This window comes from Lepisma saccharinum, chromosome 4 (genome assembly GCF_977018435.1).
Source record: "Lepisma saccharinum chromosome 4, izLepSacc3.1, whole genome shotgun sequence".
Lineage (NCBI taxonomy): Eukaryota > Metazoa > Arthropoda > Insecta > Zygentoma > Lepismatidae > Lepisma > Lepisma saccharinum.
This window is the reverse complement of record NC_139232.1, coordinates 2131738-2158648: the sequence shown is the minus strand read 5'-3', so window position 1 is coordinate 2158648 and position 26911 is coordinate 2131738. Positions and strand designations below refer to the sequence as shown.

The 26911-nt window shown below is 38.0% G+C and overlaps 2 protein-coding genes across 4 annotated transcripts in view; one reads left to right on the top strand and one right to left on the bottom strand.

The window, feature by feature from the left end:
- Positions 1 to 26911, bottom strand: part of LOC145986359 (ecdysone receptor-like) — a 1118076-nt gene that overhangs the window by 641847 nt on the left and 449318 nt on the right. The gene's annotated exons all lie outside the window — the stretch shown is intronic.
- On the top strand, positions 22955 to 23311 carry LOC145986689 (protein GVQW3-like). Its single transcript, XM_083121002.1, has one exon. It carries the CDS (start codon positions 22955 to 22957, stop codon positions 23309 to 23311), a length of 357 nt encoding a protein of 118 aa, XP_082977128.1.

The following is a 26911-nucleotide window of genomic DNA, read 5'->3' as shown; positions in this document are numbered from 1 at the left end:
CTTAAATATTTAAACAATGAGGCATTTGTGTTTGATTCATTTGGAGGTGTTCCACCTGAAAATTTAATAAAATATCTAAAATCAGCTAATCTTTATTACAATAATGTCCGTGTTCAAAATTTCAAAGATGTTAATTGTGGACATTTGTGTTTATCTGTTCTTAGATATATGTCTCAAATAAATAAACCATCAATTGAAAATTTTCAAAAAGCCTTGTGGTATTTAAAACATCATGGGGGTATTCCATCTCACCAGCCAAAATTCAATATTGAAACTTAGATTACATGATGATATAGTGTATCCCAAAACAATAGCTCTCAGAGCATTTTATGGCATGTACTTGATCCCTAATATTACACACCACAACAACAAAATTGCAGTTGGTGATCAAAAAATTGTCATCACTCCAGGGCAGTATAATCTGTCCACTCTAAATGCTCAATTACCCAGAGGTATAGTATTAACTCAAAATTCTGTCACTCACAGAGTAGAGATTGTATCTGCTACAGAAACAGTGGATCTGGGTACTATAGGAGAGCTGTTAGGCTTTGAGAACAACACAAAACTTGAACCAGCCATCAAACACACTGCTATTAATATACCTAAATTCTTAGCCATAGAGACTCTGAATATTCACTGTAATGTGGCCGAGGGTATGATCACCAAATCAGATGGCATAGGCACTCACAAACAAACTGGCATCATTGCAACATTTAAACCTAATTCTGAATTTATGGAGCCCATCATCTACACTCCATCCCCAACATTATATTTTCCTGTGTGCCATAATAGAATAGATTACATTGAGTTGATGGTCACTAATGAAAAAGAAGAATTAGTTGATTTTGCTGGAGCCACAACAACTGCTATCATAGAGATTAATATTTAAATAAAAATACATACAAAAAAAATGGAAAATATTGAGAGTTATGAGCTACAATCATTCCCCCCAAACAGGAGGACCTTTGCAAATTTAAATCAACCCAACACAGAGATTGAGGTTGATCTTGATGTAGGGGATGGCTTTATACACCACCACAGAGCAGATCTATACATCAAATTTGATGTTGTAAAGCTCGATGGAACAGATTACCCGGCAAATTCAAATATAAGATTGGTAGACAATTTTGTGCCGCATATGTTCTCTGAAATTGAGATCAGAAAGCATGGTGTTGTTATAAACAGAGTGGATTATCCCGGCATTACCTCCACAGCTTTGGCCACACTAAAATTATCCAAAACCAAGGCTTCTTACTACAAAATAGGTGGATTTGAGGCTGGTGATAAAATTATATCTAAGAGCCACACAGTATTGTTTCCTATGCGCCTGTTGCCAGGATTCTTCTCAGATTACAAAGATATTATGTGGAAGGGTGGTTTAAGAATTATATTTAGAAGAGCTGCCAATGATAATAATGCTTTGATGAGGTACAGTGCAATAAACTCTACCGGGGCAGCTCTGCCTAATACCCTACCTGATGAAGGCAAATGCATTATTCAGACTATGGAGCTAAGAATGCCAGTTGTTGAATATGAGGCCAGTTATGCTCTTAAATACAAAGCAGATATAATAAAAAATCCACAAGTACCTTTACAATTTTATATATATCAAAGTGTACATAAGCCTACCACTGGTACTTATTATGAGTTTGATGCTACAAATTCATTCTCCAGTATACAATATGACATGCCAGATTTTGTGGTGGTACTGTTTCAAACTGGAAGACACAATAACCAGGAAAAAAATTCAAGTAAATTTGATAGCTGCAACATCAAGAACATATATCTTAAAAATGGCAGAAATGAGGTATTCCCTAGAGAAAATTATAATTTAGACATGTCCAAGGATGATTTCCTTAAATTATATGAAGCATTTACAGCATACAAAAGGGTCACTACTGGCAATACTGACATGTATTACACACCAGATGAATTCAAAACACAGAGACCCATGTTTGTCATCAACACTTCAAAAAGGAAACAAGTTGTGATAAATGACAGGACAAACATTAAAATTATCTGTGAATTCCACGAAACACTCCCTGATGACACCATATGTAGTGTTATTCTTATAGGTGAAAAATCATATGTTTATGATGTAAGAAATGAGAGAGTCACAGAGCAATTCTAGAAGAATTACATTATCTTAATACTAGATATACAAGTTGAGCCTGGTGCCCAATTGAACTTAAACCGGAAGTGGACCGGAAGTAAATATGTGTGGGTGGGTGGGTGTGGGTGTGTGTGTGTGTGTGTGTGTATGTGTGTTAATACGTTTGGCCTAGTTTTAAGTGTAGCCAAAAAAAATATCAAGAGGAGCATATTTTTAACAAGCTTATGGACAAAAATCTGGCAGATGTAGATTTTGTAAGTGTAGGCAAATCAATCTGAGGGGGGTCATACTTTCCCGGGAAATTCCCGAGGGCATTTTTACAAAAATCTTGGATTAGACAGAGTTCCACACTTGAGCAAAAAGCTCATATGGGCATGTTGAGCTAGTTTTAAGTGTAGGCAAATCTGCCTGAGGGGGGTTCATACTTTCTCGTCCTGGTTATAGCATCAATTATACTACTCCGGTATAATAAAATTGTTGAGTCGAGTACATTTCGACCGTTTTTAAATATGCCGATATCGTGTGTGTGTTTGAACAGCAACAACTGTGCTGAGAGAGCCTGCAAAATCCATCATAGCTGCTGGCAATCCCCAAGGAGCAGAAACGATACATGACGCCGGTTGTAATAGGCTTGTCACGTCCACTCGCCGCACACGAGCGGATGTCCTGCGTCCGTTACGCCAGAGACCCGCTTGGACAGAACCCAATTATCACAGGTGGATTTGATCAGAAAACACCGCCGAGAGATAAACTATTGAAACACCATGTTGGGGTTATCTTCAGGACTCTTCGGCAAAGTGTTCGCAGCTGCTGAATAGCCCCATGGCACTCGAGGGTGCTGAGGAATGGATAAGTCCACAGGGAGTTTCATGGTGCTTTAGTGTTTTTGCCGTGAAGAACAGTGCGCAACTGAATCGGAACGACAAACACTGACACTTACTAAGCATGACTGAAATACGCGGCGCTATACTTCTTTCCCTGTTGATTAACATAGTTTATTTTTACTGGGGAGGCATTTCACTGTCATGGGTGGGAGACGCGGACTACATGTTTTATATTAAAGTAACTATTCTATTCATAGTTAAGCAACATTTTTCTTACAGTCTCTGTGCAATGAAATATGAAACTCAACACTGTTGATTAAGCATAACTACCCTTAAAATACTTTCCAAGATTTGTAGCTATAAGTGAAGAAATTTTCGTGACAAGACGAAACACTGCCTCTGTATTTAATAAGAAATTTATTTTAATTTCTGTGAATTTTCAAATGATAAAAAAATAAATTACTTATGATAAAAGGAGAACGTAATTGACTTTTGAATATTCTAGTGGGGTTGAAGGGTGATCCTTTCACGTAGTACACTTAATTGTCAACCTCACTTCACGTAGTACACACTGGACTGCACTATGCAGACTAACGAGGCTCTGGCGTCTAGCCCTATGGCCAGTATAATTCTGTGTGTTGTCCTTCTGTGTGCTGAGTGCCCCTTTGCAGCCTCAGCTTTTAACTGAAGTCAGAATGTCTTAAGATTTTAGTTATACGGTATTACAGTTATGTTATTTTAGTTATTGCAATTATGTTATTTTAGTTATTACAGTTATGTTATTTTAGTTATTACAGTTATGGTAATAGGCTGGAACCCGTATAACGTGATGGGCGCAAAATAGCCTAAGTGCTGATGCACCCCAAAATTAAGAATTTAAAATTCAAATTCTGGTGGGGTTGAGGGAGAAATGTAACAGTTAAATGAGAAGTTAATTGTTTTTTTGGTGTCACGGGTAGGACACAATACAAAACACAAATAAATCAAAATGTTAAAATAAAATAACAATACGTAAAATACCTTCTACCTCCTAACTTAATTATGTAGAATACTTGAATTTTTATGCAAATGATAATTTTAGATTGTTCAGTCACAAGATAGGATAAAGTTACAGCATTTCATTTAATTTTAAAAATTGAGGTTCAGGGGCACTTTCAAATGGAATGGCTTTTCTTCGTTTGTAGATCAATTTAAGCCAGACATGCTATCATGATTTTACACGATTTTTGAAATACGGATAAAAACATATCCAGATAAAATTTAATCTGGGTATTTGGGTGATCAAAAAAAGTCCGGATTTCAGAATCCAGAAAAAATATTATCTGTTATCCAGGTAAAAGTACTATCTGATGTGACCAGTAACTACAGATTGGTGATAATCTCTGAAATCGCGCTTCCTAGGGTTACGTCCCGAGAGGGAAAGTTCTGCAGGGCGAAGACTGTAACACTAGCGCTGGTTTCTCGTGTACGCAGTAGGTAGCAGACGGTTGACCTTTTCCCGCCGGTTGAATAATGACCCCAGGCTCCCCAGACGGGCAGTGCTTTTATGTTCAGACGCGAAAACAGGGAAATACCTTTTTGTAACACCTGCAGCGCACGCCAGCCCATTGGGAATGCAAAAGCGATGTTGAAAAACAGCTCATTAAACCATTATGAAATTGATTTTCTCCCTTAGTGCAAATTAAAATCCATAAATATATAAGAGTCTCTTTCAACAGGGCTAATTGGGTACGAATGTTTGGAATAACTTACGTAATCGTATAACCACCATTAACATAGAGATGTTCAGAAGTTGAAGGGGAATAACCATAATAAATACACTATTGAGTGAAAATGAGTGCAAAAAAAATGTAAAGTGAGCGCGTGTGTGTGTTTTGTTGTTCCTGTAGGCTCATGTAGGTTAGAATTCCATTCTTCTACGTGACTCTCCATTTGACTCTCTTTTCCGAAAAGAATAAAATTGGTGAAGAGTAACTTTCATTCAGAGTGAAATATAATGCTGAACGTCCCCAGAGTTAATGTAAAAATGCAAGGAAAACTTCCCAATGAATTGACTTTCGTTTAGAGAACATGAAAAGTAACATAGAGGGCTACTATGCATTTCATTCGGAAAATAATGATGTAAAACTTTCATTTCTACAATTTATTAAAAGAAAACCACTAAAGATCCTAAAGTTAAGTTATGTTCTTGGTCTGAAGAAGTCATTGATATCGTCAGTATCTCTAATGTCATTTCTATGTGTACGAACAGTAGTTAAAAAATCTACGTTTTTGATCATTTTAATACAATTTTTAAACTTGTTCTGAAACATAGAACTATATATTTTAAAACAACGCCCTATCTCTCGTCTTGTTAGTTTTCATTTGCGTTCAGATCCCTATTGGTATTCTCTGTGAAACGAGTAGTAATAATTAATTAATTACGGTGGTCAGGCTAGCTAACTGCTCTTTTGGGGTTTGAGGGGGAGGGGCAGACAGTAAGTAACCTCTCATTCTCAACAAAGGGGCGCCAGGTAGCTGGGCTTGCTTCTCGGAGGAGGAGGCCTGCTCGAAAAAGGGTTAAATCCCTGCTGTCGGTAAGACACAAAAAACTTAAATTTTCAGGTAACGTGACTTGACTTTGCATTAACCCTTCCTCCAAACACTGACATTTCTTGACGAAACGGGAAACCATCTGGATTTCTGTGTCGTCAAACGGTAAAGTCAGAAGAAAGCATCAGCATCAAGGAGGCGAATGATATTCCTGAACGCTATGTAAAAACGATTCAACTGGTAGAATTAATTTATGACGTGTCACAGTCACGACTGAGTGCTTCGTTGGACGACGGCCTTAAGCTTTTTTTTTCCTCGTTCCTTTGTCTTTCTGCAGGAAAACTAATTGCAGGAGGAAGAATATGATAACAAGAAAACCCCAGTCGAAGAACGGTTGAGTAAATGTCTCAATTTCGGCGAATACCAGGCATGGTTGAGTTCGGATTCCTTACTTTCTTAGCAAAAAATAACATTTGTGAAAAACAAATGCAAGGGTAGGTGAGGCAAAGCGGTAGACAATGTTTGTCAAACGAGATGATTTCAAAGGAGCTTGACATCGGAATGCTTACAATTAATAAACACACAAAAGAAAAATTGAAAATAAAAACTACCCTGAGCAGACATTACTATCAATTGAGTTAGTATCTAATTGGCAATGCAAAAGTTCAGGCCAACTACACTCTATACTGGGAGCATATTAACAAACCCTGGAGTGCTCCAGAACCACAGGTATATAACGCTTTCTTATTGGTTGTGAGCACCGGAAGTACTTATGTTCCGTGTCCGTCGTTTCTTGCTTGGTCGTTTACAGGGAAAATTAGACTCGTGATCTAGTACTGAAGTTTGTAATCAAATTGTCGAAATTATGATAGGAAATATATATTTGTATGGGGAAATATGGAAAAATCTTAAAAATACATTTCAATCGTTTCTTGGTGATAAAAAATCAATATTAAGCCATCGAAAAACAATGTTGAATATTTCTGAAAGCGCTTGTAACGTATGTGAAGTGATTTCTGCATTATAGGAGAAATTTCATAACTTGAAATGTGCTAAATACTAATAATTTTTTTATATAATTTTTAAAATGTGCATCTTGTTGGGATGAATGTCTGAAATCCACAGTCAATTTGAACCATGCCATCTAGCGTTACTTTGAAGAAACAGTGCATTAACTTCCGGAAGACAGCCAATCAGGAACCAAATATGGCTGGAGGTTCTGCAGCACTATAGGGTTTGTAAATACGCGTCCCGGGAATGTCTGGAGCAAGTCTCTGCGCAAGTAGTGACTCGAGAGGGCTCGACCAATGAACGCGTGAGAGGGGAAGTGAGTGCTATGAGGGAGCGCACTTCATTGCTCCGCCCATTGGCTTTCTCCCATTCTCTACCGTTATGCGCGGCCTTGCTCCACAGATTCCCAAGACAGTAACGTTTCAAGGCACTGAAATGTTCTCTCCGTCTAGAATAGAACCTTGCTACAAGTTACGTTGTTGAATTGTTGGTTTATGCTGAATTTCTACCTCCCTAGGTTAATCGCGATAATATGAAGGTACAATACATGAAAGGATAAAAAGCAATGACATTGCTATACCTTTTCTAGGATTCGAGACCCACACTTCGTAGTGACTTACGCGAAGCTCTATGCCACCACGGAGGCACCTAACGTTTCAAGTTTCTAAGGATGGGTAGCATTTGCTCTTCGGATATTCATTCTTCTACGGTGATGCATTATTTCAAAAACTCGAAATTATTGGACACTTTAGTAGTGGGGTTTACGGTACGGACAGGACCACTTACAAGTGTAGAAAAGGCGAGGCTATTTGATTGAACAATCAGATTTGCTTATACTTAAAACAAAGCCAAGAGAGGCCTATACCCCAATTTTTCAGGTGTGATATGCTCTGATTTTTAAGAAATTCTGAATTTCTAGTGTAGAAAAGGCGAGGGCTCAACAGATAGATTTACCCATACTTAAGACAATGCCAAGAGGGGCCTATACCCCAATTCTTCCAGTGTGATATGCTCTTAATTTTAAGAATTTTGAATTCTAGTGTAGAAAGGGTGAAAGCCTCTCAGACAGATTTGCTTATACTTAAAATTATGCCAAGTTCCCATATGATCTTATTGCTTATAGTGTGTTTTTCTGTCAAAATCTCAGGAATTGAATTCTAGTGTAGCTCAGATTGATTCTGCTATGTATATTAATATAAAGCTTATAGCTACTGGGTTCTGAGGCCCAGTGGAGTGTGGTGCATGGTTTTTATTGCCTTGCAATCAGGAGGCCTCTGGGTTTGAGTCCTGATAAAATGTGAAGCCTCTCCTGATGGCAAAATGTTAATATTGTTGCTTTGTAAGCAAAAGGCTTGGGTTTGAGTCCTGATAAAATGTAAAGCCTCCCCTGATGGCAAAATGTTAATATTGTTGTCTTGTAAACAAGGGGCTTTGGGTTCGAGTCCTGATAGATTGAAATATATACAACTGCCCACACATAAGATATTCACTGCTAGCTGATAATACAGTTGAGGTTTGTGTGTTGTACAACAGGATAATAGAACAAATATCTTCTAGAACTGCTCCGTGACTCTCTCATTTCTTACATCATAAACATATGATTTTTCTCCTATGAGAATAACGCTACAAATGGTGTCTTCGGGTAAAGCCTCGTGGAATTCACAGATAATTTTAATGTTTGTCCTGTCATTTACCACAACCTGTTTTCTTTTTGAAGTGTTAATTACAAACATGGGTCTCTGTGTTTTGAATTCATCTGGTGAGTAATACATGTCAGTACTGCCAGTAGTGACTCTTTTGAAAGCCGAAAAAGCCTCATATAATTTAAGAAAATCATCCTTGGACATGTCTAAATTATAATTTTCTCTAGGAAATACCTCATTTCTGCCATTTTTAAGATATATGTTCTTGATGTTGCAGCTATCAAACCTACTTGAATTTTTTTCCTGATTATTGTGTCTCCCAGTCTGAAACAGTACCACCACAAAATCAGGCATGTCAAATTGAATACTGGAGAATGAATTTGTAGCATCAAATTCATAATAAGTACCAGATGCTGGCTTCTGTACGCATTGATATGTGTAAAATTGAAGAGGAACCTGTGGATTTTTTATTATATCAGCTTTGTATTTAAGAGCGTAACTGGCCTCATATTCAACAACTGGGATTCTTAACTCCATAGTCTGAATAATGCATTTGCCTGCATCAGGTAAGGTATTAGGCAGAGCTTCTCCTGTAGGGTTTAATGTGCTGTACCTCATCAAAGCATTATTATCATTGGCAGCTCTTCTAAATGTGATTCTTAACCCGCCCTTCCACATAATATCTTTGTAATCTGAGAAGAATCCTGGCAATAGGCGCATCGGGAACAGCACTGTGTGGCTCTTGGTTAATATTTTCTCACCAGCCTCAAATCCCCCTATTTGGTAGTATGAAGCCTCGGTTTTGGATAATTTTAGTGTGGCCAAAGCTGTGGAGGTAATGCCGGGATAATCTATTCTGTTTATAACAATGCCATGCTTTCTGATCTCAATTTCAGAGAACAGATGCGGCACAAAATTATCTACCAATCTTATATTTGAATTTGCAGGGTAATCTGTACCATCGAGCTTTACAACATCAAATTTGATGTATAGATCTGCTCTGTGGGGGTGTATAAAGCCGTCCCCTACATCAAGATCCACCTCTATTTCTGTGTTGGGTTGATTTAAATTTGCAAATGTCCTCCTGTTTGGGGGGAATGATTGTAGCTCATAACTCTCAATATTTTCCATTGTATGTATTTTTATTTAAATATTAATTTCTATGATTGCAGTTGTTGTGGCTCCAGCAAAATCAACTAATTCTTCTTTTTCATTAGTGACCATCAACTCAATGTAATCTATTCTATTATGGCACACAGGAAAATATAATGTTGGGGATGGATTGTAGATGATTGGCTCCATGAATTCGGAGTTAGGTTTGAATGTTGCAATGATGCCAGTTTGTTTGTGAGTGCCTATGCCATTTGATTTGGTGATCATACCCTCGGCCACATTACAGTGAATATTCAGAGTCTCTATGGCTAAGAATTTAGGTATATTCATAGCAGTGTGTTTGATGGCCGCTTCGAGTTTTGTGTTGTTCTCAAAGCCTAACAGCTCTCCTATAGTACCCAGATGCACTGTTTCTGTAGCAGATACAATTTCTACTCTGTGAGTGACAGAATTTTGACTTAACACTACACCTCTGGGTAATTGAGCATTTAGAGTGGACAGATTATATTGCCCTGGAGTGATGACAATTTTTTGATCCCCTACTGCAATTTTGTTGTTGTGGTGCGTAATATTAGGGATCAGGTACATGCCGTAAAATGCCCTGAGAGCTATTGTTTTGGGATACACTATGTCATCATGCAATTTGAGTTTCAATATTGAATTTTGGCTGGTGAGATGGAATACCCCCATGATGTTTCAAATACCACAAGGCCTTTTGAAAATTTTCAATTGATGGTTTATTTATTTGAGACATATATCTGAGAACAGATAAACACAAATGTCCGCAATTAACATCTTTGAAATTTTGAAGACGGGTATTATTGTAATAAAGATTAGCTGATTTTAGATATTTTACTAAATTTTCAGGAGGAACACCTCCAAATGAATCAAACACAAATGCCTCATTGTTTAAATATTTAAGATAACAGATCCAGTGAGTGCCCTGATTTTTATACTCATCCAAATTAACAATGCCACACTCTTTGTTGAGTGGTTGTTCCGGTAAAGAATCAGACATGTACACACCTCTAAAATGTTTGATGCCCAGTGGCTTGATCAAAGCTTCAATATCTTGGTTTGTAAGCGGCTCTTGTTTTTTTTAAACTTACTCATGACTCTCTTAACACCTTTGCCTTTTTTCTCCATTGCCAGGTTATGGCGCCTCTGCTCATCTAATTCTGCCCTATTCTTCTTGGCATCTATTACTGTTTTTGCTATGGCGGCTGATCCCCCAGCCAAGCTCCCAACAGCCCCGAGTGCAGCTAAGATGGCAGGGATAGTAAATATGAAACCACCTACATGTGATTTTTTCCTGGATTGCTGTAATTTTTTTAATTGGGGGGTACTAAGCAACAATTTCATACCATGTCCCTTTGCAAGACAAGAGCTTTTTTTCTTGCGCTGCTTTTTGGTTAAAAGACTATCAATAGTTTTAAGAGATTTGAGACCTGCATAAGGTATTTGATACATAACACCCTTGGCCTTCATCGTAGGTTTATTATATACACGTTCACAACCCCCACCCCAGTTTTTGTTTGGTGCTCATAGCTATGGTGGTTCCCAATGCTGATATTCTCTCACTCAAAGAAGCATCTTTGCTTACAAATCTACCAAATGCAGCCTCTTCTAATTTCTTGTCTGCAACATGTCTTTTGTCAAGATCAGTATGTGTGTTGTATGCTATGTCATGGTCTCTACAAGCAGCATCTAAAGGATTAACACCAGGATCCCCTCTGTTTAATCTATGGTCCAATTTTGTACCGGGACCACAATACTGATAGCCTGGAATGTGTAGTTCAAATGGCAGCTTGTTTATAATGTCATTAACAAGGCCCCGACCCTCAGAGACATTCCAAAATTTGGGGGGTAGAGTATTAATAATTTTTATGAGATATCCAATCCCTTTAGGGTCATTCACTATAAAATTAGACAATTTTGTGCTTATCATGTCCATAATTCCAACCTTTTCATTGTAAAAATTGTGGTTCCCAGCATTTTCCTCCCCAGCTATCACCAATAACCTATCTACAAGTTTCCTGACATCATCAACCCACACAAATTCTTTAGGCAGGGTGTTGTATTGTTTGATTCCACTACCTGTCTTGATCTGTGACCATATGGGCTTGATTAAATTATTGTATTTTGCTCCACTGCTAGACTTGACTCTTTTTTGTGTGGGATCATTGTTCTGGTATAGAGCATCTGATTTTATTAATATTTCTTTGTAATATTCATAATCTTGATCTGTATAGCTGCCAGGCCTCTTCCTAGTTATCAATTCCCACAATCCAGGTGTGCCGGGATATTTAACAAAACCACCTTTTTCTCCGAGACGAGATTCTGAATAAACAATCAGATCATCCCCCATAAATGTTACTCTGAAATTGCCAATTCTATGTATGATGCTCCCATCAAGCTCTGTGTCGGCATATAAGCCAAACACCTCATCTTTGTTGTCTTTAGGTGTGGTTAAATATTTTTGAGCAAGAAGACCCAATTCAATAGGATCCTGTGTAGCTTCAATTCTTCGAGGAGCAACAGGACTAGGTGTATGAATACTGGAAAGTGGGGTGAATGGATAATCTAATATGTTCCTTGCAGCTACGGGTACAAGCTCTGTGATCAAATCTTGATTTTGCTCTGTAACAGTTTTGATATTCTTACCTAAATTATTAATAGCATCAATTACAGGCTGTTCTGTTTGTTTGTGTTTTTCATAAATTCCCCGGTTCTCTGATTTCCATCCCTTAAATCTTTTTACAAGATAATCTCTTAACTTAAGATCATCAATGACTGGTCGTTTCATGGTTATTTATATATGTTTCAACGTCTAGAAAATCGTTGATTTTATTTCTGTATTTGCCACTACTGGGTGTTCTTGTCATATCAATTGTGACAAACCCATAACTGTCCTGGTTCCAGCACCTGCTGCAAAATTTAGAAAAATCATTGTAGCTCAAGTCCCCACCTACATATTCATCATGTATGTGTTTGAGGTTGGTATGATCTTGATGAAACACACATATAAAATTGCTGTTATCTCGGATCAGCTGCTTCGGTATTTTAGAAAAAGTCTGTGCCAGGTAGAAGCAATCAATGTTTTTGTGCCGCCCCTGTGTAAAGAAATTTCTAACCTTGTTTTGATTATCCAGTATAATGTCATCAAACACAACAACAGAATTATCGAGACATTCATCAAGTGGCTTAACATCTGGTTCAAAAGTGGCAATATCCAATCCATCATATAGCTTCATCAGCTGCTGATATTTTAATTGTTCCAAGCTCTTAGAGAAGACATACAAGTGCCTGTTTTTCCAGTCTAACCAGTTGGGGGCCAATAAAAAATTATCAACTACTAGTGTAGTTTTACCACAAGCAGATGGCCCAACAATAAGACACCTAATATTATCAGGCAGCAAGTTGCCATTTCTCTTATTCTGTTGTTCAGGTTCTGGCAGCCTTTTTATAACATCCCAGGTGCTCATATTATCACTTTGTCTGCATCGATCCAGCTGTTTTCCGGATGACCCAGCCATTTGACAAATAACTTGTTGCCTTTTCTGCGGATGATTTTTTCTATGAGATATGTGTCAGGCTGTTTAGTTTTGCTGAGTTCTTGTTCATAGAACCTGCCTTTGAGAATTTCTCCTCGGTGATCTTTTATTATATATGTGTTAAGGGTCCCGGGTTTAACTTGAACCACTGTAAATAATTCAGTACTCCAGTTTCTTGTAAAGCCTCTTTTGAATAAGTGCTTATATTTACTGATTCTTACTTGATCACCCACCCTGTATTTGGCCCTTCTTGTTGTTGGCTGGTATCTAGGATAATAAACAGTCCTGATCAATTTTTGCTCATCAGATGAAGTTACTTCAGAGGGTTTCATGTTGATTGTGGAATGGACCGAGTTGTTATATTTATGTAGAAGTTCTGGAAGAATATTAAGCCATTTATAATTACCTTGAAGTGTGAATTGTTTATACATAAGATTTTTTAGGGTTCTGTTGAATCTCTCTACAATTGAGGCTTTGAGATCACTGTAACTCGAGTAATGTTTTATTGCCTGGCTTTTAATAAATTGTTGAAACACAGAATTATAAAATTCTTTGCCATTATCTGTTTGCAAATAGCGCGGTGATCTTCCTGAATGATTGATGATTGTCCTGATGGCTTCTGTAACACATTTTCCAGTCTTGGATTTGAGTGGCACAGCCCAGGCAAATTTTGAAAATGTGTCTATCACAGTGAGTAGATACTTGTAGCCCTTGTTGATTTTGTCTAAGTTTTTCAACTGTCCAGATGCCATTTCAATCAAGTCGCTCTGCCATAAATCATCTATGCCCTTTGTGACTACTGGGAGCCTCTTATAATTATGTCTGGCCTGTCTGTGTAATTCATCAACAATAATTTGTCTAGACATAATATGTAAACAAGAATATTGCAACTATAGGGTGTTCAGCAGCTGAGACTGCAGGATTTTCTAAATATAATTTGTCCCCTATTTGTATTTTAAATTCCAGAGTGCCATCATCTTCAGTATAGGCTGTTTCTAATGTATTGGGGTCTGTAAAATCCTCTAATTCTACACTGGTGATTTTTGGTTTGTTATCAGCATTTGTTATTGATAAGGTGGGGTAGTGGTGTGCCTGTGGCTGATGCCAATATTTGATCTTGATTGGTCTCAGTGTGCCCCCAACAAAAAATTGATAATAAAATTGTGCAGGGGATAGCATATATATTTTGCCGCCTGGCGTAAATGGTGAATCATATTCTTTGTTGGGGATGCTGTACAATTCAAGAATTACTGTATGTTTTGGATTCTCGATTATGCCTGTTATTTCCTTTTCTGCTGTAAGCAATCTGCTTGTTACAGATTCAAGGTGCTCGTTGATGGTCCTAACAACATCATCGTGGCCTGGTTTGATCTTTATGTCCACAATAAGTTTCTTGTATTGTTGCACAATTTCTTGAAGCTGGGTGGCAAAAACAGACAGAGCATTTGCTTGATTGGATTCCATGGTTCCTAGCTGCTGGTTGATATTGGCTACAATTTGTTGCAAATTTTCAACAACTGCCAATTTTGAATTTTGAGCAGTAAGATCATGGACCTGTCTTCTGATATCCTCAAACAGGGCATGCAGTTCATTAATATGTTGATTGGTTGGTAGAGTGGCCACTGTCTGAGTGAGATGTTTGATCTCTGTCTGGATATTCTTGATATCTTCTGATTTCAATATCCTATTCACTGCCCTCTTAATATTTTTAAGTTCCTGTGATGTGGGAAGATTTGATACTGTATTTTGCAAAGATTCAAGTGCCAATTTCACATTGTTTAATTCAGATGCATCAGCCACATTTTGCATAGCATTTTGGAGCCGGGCTATATCTGCCTGAGTGGGTGTTGATTGTTGTAAAATTTCAAGCTTTGTTTGGATATCATCGATCAAGTGATGAAAATGAGATAGTTCAGATTCAGTGTTGAGGTTTTCAAGCTTTGTGATTTGGTGCTGGACACTGACAAGGGTATCTACAATCCCAGGCAGGCGAGTTTCTTGTACATTTGCCAAATCACTTTGCACTGCTGCTATTGTACCTTCAAGATGGGTTATGGTACTTTGAATTTTTCCAAAATCTTCATATGTTTCGAGTTGCAGCTTAATGTTTGCAACACTCCGAGTTATTGCATTCAAAGCATCAGAAGATGGCAAGTTGTTCATAAAATTTTCAAGTGTCTCAATTTTTTCTTTAACCTCGGCTATGGCATTGTGCAGAGGGTCCAGATTAGGTATCTGGAGTGACTGAATCTGTTCTTTCAGAGTGGAAATCACTAGATCAAAATCTTCTTGTGATTTTATGCTTTTGACAATTGTTTGAAGCTGTGTCTGGACATTATTTATCTGCTCTTCCAGTTGCTGTTTCAATTGCTCAGAGTTGTTAGCCTGGGTCTTAAATTTGGCTTGAAGAGCTGCTACAGCTTCTTCTAAACTTTGAAAATTATCTAATGTTGCCAGATCAGTATATTTTTGAAGCAACAACTTGAGTTCGGAATCAATTTTAAGAAGAGGGTCCATGCATTGTGATTGTAAATTTGTAATTTCTAATTGAAGACTGGCATTGAGTGTGGTTTGTAAAGCTTGTAAATCACTTCTTAATTTCTTGACTCTGACATCAAGCATCAGAATCTCATCACTGTGATCTTCATGCCTTGTATGGCCAAATATATCATTAGGCATTTTGTTTATTAGTTATTTATTATAGAGTATCTGATTCTTAATTCTATAAAAAAGGGTATAAGCTTGTCATAAGATCCCGGGACCTCAATATATAAGCAGTCACCAGCAGAAACAGTATATACAGTGCCAGAAACCATGTTTGAGTGCTTAATTCTATAAATATTTCTCCCTACTGAAATCTTGACATCACCCTCAGGGGTTGTAATAAATTGCAATTGCCCACCTACAGGTAATTGGTAATGATTTAAATTATTGTTAAATATGTACAATATTTTGCCTGTTTCTTCATTATTATCTGTAAGTATGCTGTTCAGATGAATAATTAACAAGCCACTCAGCTTAGACATTACAGATTGTAAATCAGGAGAGGGTTGTGGTGTCGGCAGGTCCATAATAGCTTGTTTCTTGAACCCAAATAAGTTCATAGGCATGTTTATTTATTACAAATCATGCTCTGTAATTGGGCATTGTTTGCCACTTTTCAAATTACAATGCCCCCAAGGTAAAGTATGTATGTTACATGACAAAATACATCTCTTATCATCATGTGAGTCCAGAGCCACTTTTGTTACAATATTTGAAGTCAATAAGTGATTCTCACTCTGAATTCTATTTTCTGATGTTCTGATTGAATTCTGTGATTTGATGCAATTTTTATAATCTTCAAATACAAGCTCTTTTTCCACAGTAACTCTGCCAATGCCCTTGGCTTTTTTGACAACCGCACTACATGTTTTAAAACTGTACATCTTGGCACTTAACCCAGCAAATTCCACAATAACATCACCAAGTGTCTCATCTTTTAACTTGCCAGGCACCTTTTTGTTGTGGTGGTGTTGAATCTTTGTATGTTCACTGGTATCAAAGTATTGAAACAATTCAGGCTGTGCCATATCTTGATAAACATCTTCTGTTTGAATATCAAGAATAAAACTATCCGTGTCCATGTACAATAATTTTACACGATCACCATAAAAAGGTTTCAGCACATCATAATACAATATTAACATATGTAATTTGGACAATTCCAATATCACAGCCCCTACATAAATAGGTTTATCAAATTTGATCTTTGTTTTTATCATGTTGAAAAGTGCCATGTGCTTATCATAAATTCTTCTGTAATTGAAGTTGGGCTTTGCAACCAATTTTTTGCTCCGGCTGGGGTCAGTAATTAATTTAACATCGGTATGTTTTCTGACATTTTCAATAGTTTTGCCATACACTGAATTCACCATCAATTTAAACAAGCCCTTATCAAATTCGCTCTTTGCAGATGTTCGAAGCTCTGTGTTTGTATCAATGTATGGCTTCAACCATCGTGAGTGCCTGAACCTTAAGACTTTGCCAACTTTGGTCACTTGAACACCATGTTTCATCAGGAACTGGAGGTTTTTGTAATATGTAACATATCCCTGTTTCGGCTCCTGAGTCATCATGAGCTTCTTCTGTTTAGAGCCAGGTGAGCACTGAACCTCGGGAATTGGGGACAAATCAGAAAATTTATTGTGCAAATGATCAGGAAATGTCAGATCAACCTCTAAGATGAGGCCACTGTCACTGTCATCAAAATTCTTAAGATCCTCAATATTGAAATCTTCAACCCATTCAAGCCCTGCATATGGCAGTTTATTCATCATAGCATAACCATAGAGGTTGTTTGCATCTACATACACTATATAATTTGATGGCCGTGCTGGATCATAATCAGGAATATACTTGTTATTTGCTCTGGCATATCTCTGGGAACATTGCACCATCCCTCCTCTTATACATTTCTCCATAAACAGATACTTATCTTGATCGTGGATCAGATCCAATTGCTTTTTGGTGTTGAAAAACATTGCAGCCCATGCTAGACCCGGGGCACTGTAAAAATACACTGGGTCCAATCCATAATTTTTCATGGAAGATTTTCTGAATGCTTGCAATATATCAGCTAAGAGGGTCACATCAAGTTTCAAATATGCCATGTGATAATCACCAAATGTCTGGCATTTTAAATTGTTCCACATCAACTTGGCATGGTGATAATCTTCATCAGTAATTCCAGATCCTCTGATTTTGCTGTAAAACTCTTCTTGTGGTGGCAAAGAACATTCATCAAATTTAGAAAAATCTGTAACATGGTCATATGGATATACACCCTTCCGCCTAATTAATTTCAGGTCCTGATTTGGAAACAATGCACGTGTGATTTTCAAGTCATCATCAGATAATTGAGAGGCCAGTGTAGCCAGGCTAGCCGATAAAAATCTGTAAGAATCAAGAAATCTTATGTGAATAGGAGCACCATTAACTTTAATTATCTTGCTAATAGATATATATTTTTCATCATTTTCAGCTAAAATATTTAAATTCTGCTTCTCAAACCCCTCGTACCTGATCAGATGATGGAAATCATAATTGGATGCTCCATGGCAAAATATGGGGATAAATCTTGGTCTCTTGATCTTAATATTACAGCTATTACACAGGGCCTGTTTATATCGACCATCTGTATGAGAATGGTGATGTACCTTGATATTTGTATCTGAAAATTCAGAATCACATACCGGGCATTTTTCTGCATTGTTGAAATCTTCAATCTGTTCCTCTGTTAAAGGCAACATGGGCTTTGATATTAATAAGATGTTAGATGCTATGTCACGGCACTCATTTTCTATTCTATGTGCAAATATTTTGATGGTATTTTTCCCCATGTATGAATATTCTTTAATAACAACACCATCCTGTACAACCACATAACAAAAGCTGGAAGGTTTATGTAGCTGGTACGGTGTAATTGAAGATTCTTCTGGATCTGGGCTACAGAATGCAATAGGTTTGAGGTTCGATTCGAAATCACAGACAATATATGCTGGGTGTTCCAACAAGGCTTCATAATTTTTGAATTCTGCTTTTTCACTTGGATTGGGCATCACCATATGAACAGGTTTATGGTTGCCACAATATTTCAGATGCTCAATTAACTTGTTTTTAGCAATTTCTGCACTCTCTTCCCGAACCCCCTTCACCATTTTTTGACCATCAAATACAGTTAAACATCTTCTGCACAACTTGAATATTCTATGAGTTTTGTCTAGTTGTTTTCTGACTAAAGCTTCAAGATTATGTATCAGAGTATAATGATATGTGCTATCTCCTTCAATTAAGAGCAGATCAATCGGAATTGCAGATTCATCATCAAGTGTACTGATTCTGAGAGGATCTATCAAGCAATTGCCAGTGGAACAAGTAAATACATTAATAGATAATTGTTTGCCATTGATGTGCCTGGCCCTTTTTTCAAATTTATCAATATTCTGAACAGACATTGGATATTCCAAACCCTCCATTGCATCGTCAAAAAGATGTTCATGTTGTTTGTAATAAGTTATTCTCTCAGGATGGCTTGAAACTGGATACAAAGCAGCTAAAATACACCACAAAAAGCATTTCTGGTCGGCATTTTTTATATTAACCACGGCTCTTTTGTTTTTGATATTAGCAGGTAGTGGCAAATATGTAGATCCTTGTAATGGGCTGAATTCAGAAATATGAACATATAACTTGTGTGAAGAACCGCATAGGCTCCATCCGGACTCTTTTGCCGCAAATTCAGAGTGTTTAATATTCAATTGATCTATCAAATTGCCTATTATTGTGTCTGAATTTGCATTTGAATATACAGGTACAGTTTCTGTTATGTGGGGCTGTGTAAATTTTGTGCCATTTGGCTTCTTATATTGTACAAACAATTTGAGGGAGAGCTTATAAGAGCCAAGATGTGCATTTAGAATTGCCTGGAGATTGGAATTTATACTCTTCAAGAAATTCTCAATGCCACATCTTGGCTCTGATACAAACCGGTAATCCCTAAGTTGGGCATTAAAACTGCTATGTATGGGTGCATAGCGTGGCTGCTTTGCAGGTGAAGCATTAACAGGTGCTTCGTGTTTTCTTTTCAGACCAGAAGTAGATGGTTGCGGGGGCAATGCTGATGACTGTACATAAGAATTACACTTATGCCATTTGTAATATGCCTTGCTTAATATTTTATGGCATCTTGGACATATTTTCATGGCCTTTCTGCATTTCCTAGAGTTACAAATACGGCAATGCCTAGCCCAATGAGAACTAGATATATTTTTATTACACTGATTGCAATATTTTTGTTTTGGCATTTTTTCTTGTTGTTTATTATATAAGATTTTCTGGGCTTCAATTCCAAACTTTATACTTAATAAAAATATCAGTTGGGTTCAGCAGTTAATGGCTGAGCTGGTGCTTTTATACCCAAACAACAGCAGTAACTAGGTTTTGGTGATAGTTTTGCTGATGTACAACACACTTCACCAGGTTTAAAACCTCATCTCTATATCAACTAAATACAATTCAAAATTGGATTTTGAACTGTGCAATAAATATTCTGTAAGTCTCACTTGTGTTTATATTAACAGAACAAGACAAAACCAGAATTGTATTCAGGATTGCATGTTTTCATACAAAAAAGCCATATTTTTGACAAGTTTATAAACAACAATCATACAGATATAACTTTTACACACATGGCCGAATCTGTCTGAGCAGAGGAGAAAGAAGTGTTATTCTCATAGGTGAAAAATCATATGTTTATGATGTGAGAAATGAGAGGGTCACGGAGCAGTTCTAGAGACCCGATTCAAACACAGAAACCCCTTGATTACAAAGCAATAATACCAACACTTTGCTGTCAGAGAGGTCCCAGACACTCTACCAGCTTTGAAACCTCAACTGTATTATCAGCTAGCAGTGAATATCTCATGTGTGGGCAGTTGTACATATTTCAATCTTTTATCAGGGTTCAAACCCAGAGCCCCTTGATTAGAAGGCAATAATACCAACACTTTGCCTTCTCTTAGCACTTCTCCATAGAGAGGTCTTAAACCCAGGTGCCTTTTTATTACAAGGCAATAAGCCATGGGACTATGTCCACATTTTATTGAGAGCCCAGAGCTCATAGCTTTATATCAGCTAAAAACAATCCAGAGTTGGACTCTGAAATTGTGCATTGAATATTCTCCAAGTCTTGCCTAGGCTCATATTATCAGAATAGAATTGCTTTCAGCACGAGGGGGGTACAGTTCATTGCCACTGTGTGAAAATATGTTTTTATCTCAATAATCTTTGTTACACTTTTTACATGTTGCATGTTGCATGTACGTGACCCCTTCAGTGAATCATACAGAAAAATCATTAATGCTCCCTTTTAGCGTGTCTCTTGCGTGCCGGCAAAGCACGCAAACAATTAACTATGCTTACCCGCTCTTCTCCTATTGTATTGAGGAGGTGGTTATAAAATATGAGAAAATAAGAAAATTCAGTTTTTTGTACAATATATTATTGTAAAACACTTTTTACCAGGTTTAAGATCTGGGAGTTGTATATCAACTATTCTCAAAATCTCACTTGTGGACATATTATTTTGCCACATGTTTTCAATCTTAAATATTTTATGAGGACTCGAACCCAAAGCCCCTTGTTTACAAGACAACAATATTAACATTTTGCCATCAGGGGAGGCTTTACATTTTATCAGGACTCAAACCCAAGCCTTTTGCTTACAAAGCAACAATATTAACATTTTGCCATCAGGAGAGGCTTCACATTTTATCAGGACTCAAACCCAGAGGCCTCCTGATTGCAAGGCAATAAAAACCATGCACCACACTCCACTGGGCCTCAGAACCCAGTAGCTATAAGCTTTATATTAATATACATAGCAGAATCAATCTGAGCTACACTAGAATTCAATTCCTGAGATTTTGACAGAAAAACACACTATAAGCAATAAGATCATATGGGAACTTGGCATAATTTTAAGTATAAGCAAATCTGTCTGAGAGGCTTTCACCCTTTCTACACTAGAATTCAAAATTCTTAAAATTAAGAGCATATCACACTGGAAGAATTGGGGTATAGGCCCCTCTTGGCATTGTCTTAAGTATGGGTAAATCTATCTGTTGAGCCCTCGCCTTTTCTACACTAGAAATTCAGAATTTCTTAAAAATCAGAGCATATCACACCTGAAAAATTGGGGTATAGGCCTCTCTTGGCTTTGTTTTAAGTATAAGCAAATCTGATTGTTCAATCAAATAGCCTCGCCTTTTCTACACTTAAAAGTTGCGCTGTCCGTACCGTAAACCCCACTACTCACTTTTATCAGTCAGTACTACATCTTGCTTCAAATTATTCAATAAATCATTGCAGAAAGCACATTAAACGTCACTAAGCTGGACTTCGCTAGACTCTTCCGGCCATAACTCTAAAAGGCCCCGACCATCCACTTCTAAATTTTGAGGCAGGAAGGAACCAAACTTCCTGTTGGAATATTTCGTCTATCACCGCCACTGGCACAATCGAAACTTCAACGATAGCAATATTTCCAAGTGGTGGCAGCTTAATAATATTGGTGCCGACACCGAGACTGAGTGGTTAGAACATCACGCTACGACGTCAGAGGTCCCGGGTTCGAATCCTTGCCTGGGCATGGATGTTTGTGAGTGTCCATTCATCAATTTCATCACTCATCTCCATCTTCGCAAATTTGCAATTAAATAAACTTATGAGACAATTCTCAAATATCTCAAGAAGCAGGTTTTCGCCACCATTTTGCAAAATGGCGGATTTTCCTCAAACATTTTGACGGCAGACTTTTTAAACATATCTATTATTCACTATAGCAGTCCGCACAATCGAGTACAAAAAACATTTGTGTTGCACGTACTTAATACTCTACAGAGCTGTGCATTTCCTGTGTTTATCCTTATATGTGCTGAGTGGCCCTTTTACAGTCTCAGCTTTTAACTCAGGTAAGGAGATTTTAGTCCTCAGAGACACGCGTTGATGTTGTTATGTTAAGGGACTTGGCTCCGTACAATGTGAGGGGGTAAATAGCTTAAGTGCTGACGGATCCAAAATTTTCATTTCGATCAATAAAATCCATTAATAATCTCCTAGGAGAAATTGATATGCAGCTATTTTTTTACATTGATTCTATGTATGGCTTAAATGTATTCGTCCATGGGCGTCCGGAAGGGAGGGGGTATCCCCCCCAGGAAAATGAAAGTCAACCAAAAATTATATATTTCACACATATAATTTCATTTCAGCCACAATAATATGTGTTAATTATTGCACAAACAAGGTAAATTCAAATTTAATCAATGGTTTTTGAGGAAACAACACTACTATTGGGGAAAATGTGCCTTGTTTGCCTCCTCTGGAAAAAAAATACCTTCCTTGCCCCTCCCTGGAAGAAATCCTGCGGACGTCCATGTATTCGTCTATGTCTATCTACAAGTACAAATATCAGATTACATCTGATTCGTTTTACTTCAATCCTATTTCTGTTTCCAGAAAACTGAAACGCCTATTCTGACCCTACACTTTACTAGAATAACACCATAGGACTTATCAAAACGTTTCGAGACTAGTTCTGTAACACGCCAACAGACGCTTCACATGATTCGGCAAGTGTACGTCGATGCTGCAATGAGTCGTGTGAGGTGTTTTGAGTGGCACGCGCGCTTCAAGAGTGGAAGAACATCACTGGAAGACGACGAGAGATCAGGACGAGCATACCACCCGAAAATGTCGAAACCATTCGGCAAACTTGTGAATGAGGATCATCGGAGAACAATCCACAACATTGCTGCCATTGTCAGTGTGTCGTACGGAACAGTGCAGCCAATCGTCACGTGTGATTTGAACATGCGCCGTGTTGCTGCCAACTTCGTCCCCAGGCTGCAGACCCAGGAGCAGAAGGAACACCGCGTCCAAGTCTGCCAAGAACTCCTTCAACGTGCCGTCTTCCAGTGATGTTCTTCCACTCTTGAAGCGCGCGTGTCTTTGTGGCGGATTTGCCCAGTTTCACACAGAATTTCACGTTTTCTCTGTTCTAACTTGCTGTCCATGATGAAATCGCAGACGTGGTAACGCACGTGGTCAGAAGAGCACCAGCTGCACAGCTCACGATGTGCACAGGACGATGTCTCTTGGCACACTGAACTTATGAAGGTTGGTGCACACTGTGCCTGTGCGTGCAGCCTTACGCTGCCATCTGTTGGCGTGTTACAGAACTAGTCTGGAAACTTTTTGATACGTCCTCGTACTATTATATCACATTATAACAACATATCTCGGAATCTAGAATCGTAAGAAAAATCTCTCACGCAGCAGTAAATGAATAATCAAACGCATCGTCCCCGAATTTTAGTAACAAGTTGGAATGACTTTAAATTCAATTCTGACACAGTTGGATCCAATTGCAGGTGCTTTAACATATCCATGTTTCCTCCTTCAGGTACATACATTGTTCATGTTGCATTGGAACAGGTTCAGGGAAATGAAGTGAGAAGAATTCATTTGAAGATTGAATACATATTATTACACGCACATAAGGTACAAATAAAATGCAACTTCTTGTCCGGTTAAGGCACGTGGGTGATTTGACATTCCAATACAAGTGAATTAAGTAAACAAGATACATTCAAATATATTCTACACGTGGCTTGCCGCCGGCTGGACACTTCACGCTTGAATAAAACTCGCATGTGTGACGCCCGGAATGCACGTGTGGCTGTTGAGGCAGCGTGATAAATATCACCTGACACCGAAAAGTCTATGGAGTAATGCATTTCCAGCTTTAGGCTAACCAAAACGACAAAAAATATGATTTTTACTAAGAAGAACCAATAATTTTCAATGAAGGGGAATCATAGAAGATTTTGTTTTGATTTTGTTGACGAATATTTCATTTCGGAGCGCTGTCTCCGTGTAGTTACTGTTTGTAATTTTATGTTTTTGGTTGGTTAGGTTTGATGATGTTGGTAATTTTCGAACACCATATGTGTGTGTAATCATTCGGAAGTAAAGGTCGTGATTCCTCTTTGTGTATGTAGCAACCGACGAAGTTGACGTACCGTTTCGTCAACAAAGAAACGCATTACTATTGGCTGTTGTCATCAGCCACGACCAGTAGCCTCAACTTTTGAAAAACACTGGGTGGGCTCAAATACTCGTTAAAAAAAAATCCTCCCTACCTAACACTAGGCAACACTGATAGGTTTCATGGGACCTGAATTTTCTAAAGCATGTTTTCAGTCGAAAAAGCCAGAAGAAATGAAACAAGAGTGCCCTTTCATAGAAAAACTTAATACCTTTTATCGTTAGCTTCTTTGTAGAGTTTACATAACACCATTCATTTTCATCGCAAAAAGAATTTTGTCCTGCCATGAATTTTGAATGCGAACAAAATACTCACTAAAAAACTGTTAGATACAGATTTCAATTAGCAAACCACGAATCACGATAATATATTAATAATAATAATAATAATAATAACAACAACAACACGACACATTAGATGGGCTCGGGCTCCAAGGGTCCATATAAGTTGCAGAAGCTGCCACGTTCACAGTTGCGATTTCCATATGGGTTTTGTAATTATATGCGTCCCTGGTTCGAATGTCTGGGCAAGAAGCGGACTTCCAACTTTGCCATTTCTTTTGCAAATGTATATCCTGAAAACACCACATATTTCTAAAGACTGCCACGGAGCTATGTATATCATTAAGACAGGTTCCTTCCTTCGTCTCTTCTCCTTGTAGTAGCTATATCACCTGCAGGTCTCATACAGACACACGTCACGAAGCCTATCTAGCGAGGTTCCGTGACTTCGCTGTCTTCAAGGATGACAAGGAAGCCGACGCGGCCTATTCCCACACCCCCTCCGGGAGATGGAATTTCGAATTTAAACCACGTACATTTCGCTTTTGTTTTAGGACAGAACTGGCCCCCTCCGCCTTCCAGTTTCCGTTGAGAAAGTGCAAGGACACGAGTTCTACAAATCCCACCTTACGCCGGGGCTTTGATTTTGAGTGTGCCTGTCAGAAGCAAATAAGAAACGTATTGGCGCCAAATGTGAAATATTAAAACTTTTTCGGTGCTTATTTATTTATTTATTACGTGTTGTTTATCATGACGAAGTTAAGGCTTTGTAGCCTTTATAACCTTATTTACATCGACATTTTTGTGTATGAAAATTAGAAAACAACATTTAAACTATTACATAGAAAGGAAAATATTGAAAACAAAGAAAGAAAAATATAAAATTACAAAGAAAAATTACCAAAAAGGAAAAAAAATACGGGAATAAAAGTCTAACCTATACTCATGGACATAGAACAAAAACACGCACACGGTATATTCACGACTTTAGTTAGGGGTTTTAAATATCAAGGTGAATAAGGGGTTTCAGTGTCTTTCTGCACTTAGCTCTATTCAATTTGTCACTAACATATAAGCTTCCACTAATGTGCTAAGTATTTGTGCAAAATAAAAAAAAAAGTTATAATCGTATCCTAAAGACATGTGCTGAAGATGAGTTCAGGATTTCGAGGGGCAGTGAGTTCCAAAGACGAGAAGTGGAAACGGTGAAAGATTTTGAATAAAAATTTGAGTTATGAAGGTGGATGAGTAGTTGAGTTCTCCCGCGCGATGTGGTGTCAAGGCTGTGTGATTCGGAAAGCGTGACCCTATATATTTAGAATTCAGTGTATTCAGAACACAGAACATATTCGGGATGGCCGGCTCCCGTGGCGGAGTGGCGCTACGACGCCAGGGGTCCCGGGTTCAAATCCCGACCTCAGCATTGATATTTGTGAGTGTCCATTCATCAATTTCATCATATCAGCACTCATCCCCATCTTCGCAAATTATCCAAAAGAGGCATAAAAAGCGAAGTAAAATAAAGGAAACCAATAACAATATATTCGGGATGGGAACACAAGACTTAATTGTGCGTTTCTTTGCGTGTCACTAACCTCGAAAAACGCTTTGAGCATTTGAGACATTATATCTATAAGCGACTGTGGACAGCATGAGAAGAACATTCTTCTCCATGTAGCATGTATAATATCGTAAATTTCCCTCCCTCCCCCATTCGGTGAGCAAGGCGGCGTTCACTTTAGAAAAAGCTGCCGCAAACTTGGCGTAGTGGATGCGTAATTCATGAAGGAAGATCATTGTTTGCGGATGCGCGTCTAATGGAATGATGAGGAGGAAAGAATGAAGGATGATGCGGAAAGGAAACACCCATTTGTAACAGAGTAACTCCTTATCACATGCGCGCCAGCTTTGAAGAGAACGGCGGAATGCAAGCCTCTTTCTAACTACCACCCTTGGTAAGGTTGTAGAAGAGTATATTGTTCCTCCGTTGAATTGTTTACCGAAGGATAATTGTAAGTTAATTAGCTGGAAATTAAACGTACTTCCGAACAAACTTTGGAAGAGACCATAAGCGTATCTTCATCCTCAAAGTCCACGTTGGAAATTGAAAATGGGGCAGGTTAACGAGGCTATGGTGACTGCAAATCGACCACATCTGTGTTGTATCATCACATTTCAGTCATTTTCTTG

What these genes read in the sequence shown, in the direction of transcription:
- LOC145986689 (XM_083121002.1), top strand. Translation starts at nt 22,955, where the DNA reads ATGATTCGGCAAGTGTACGTCGATGCTGCAATGAGTCGTGTGAGGTGT.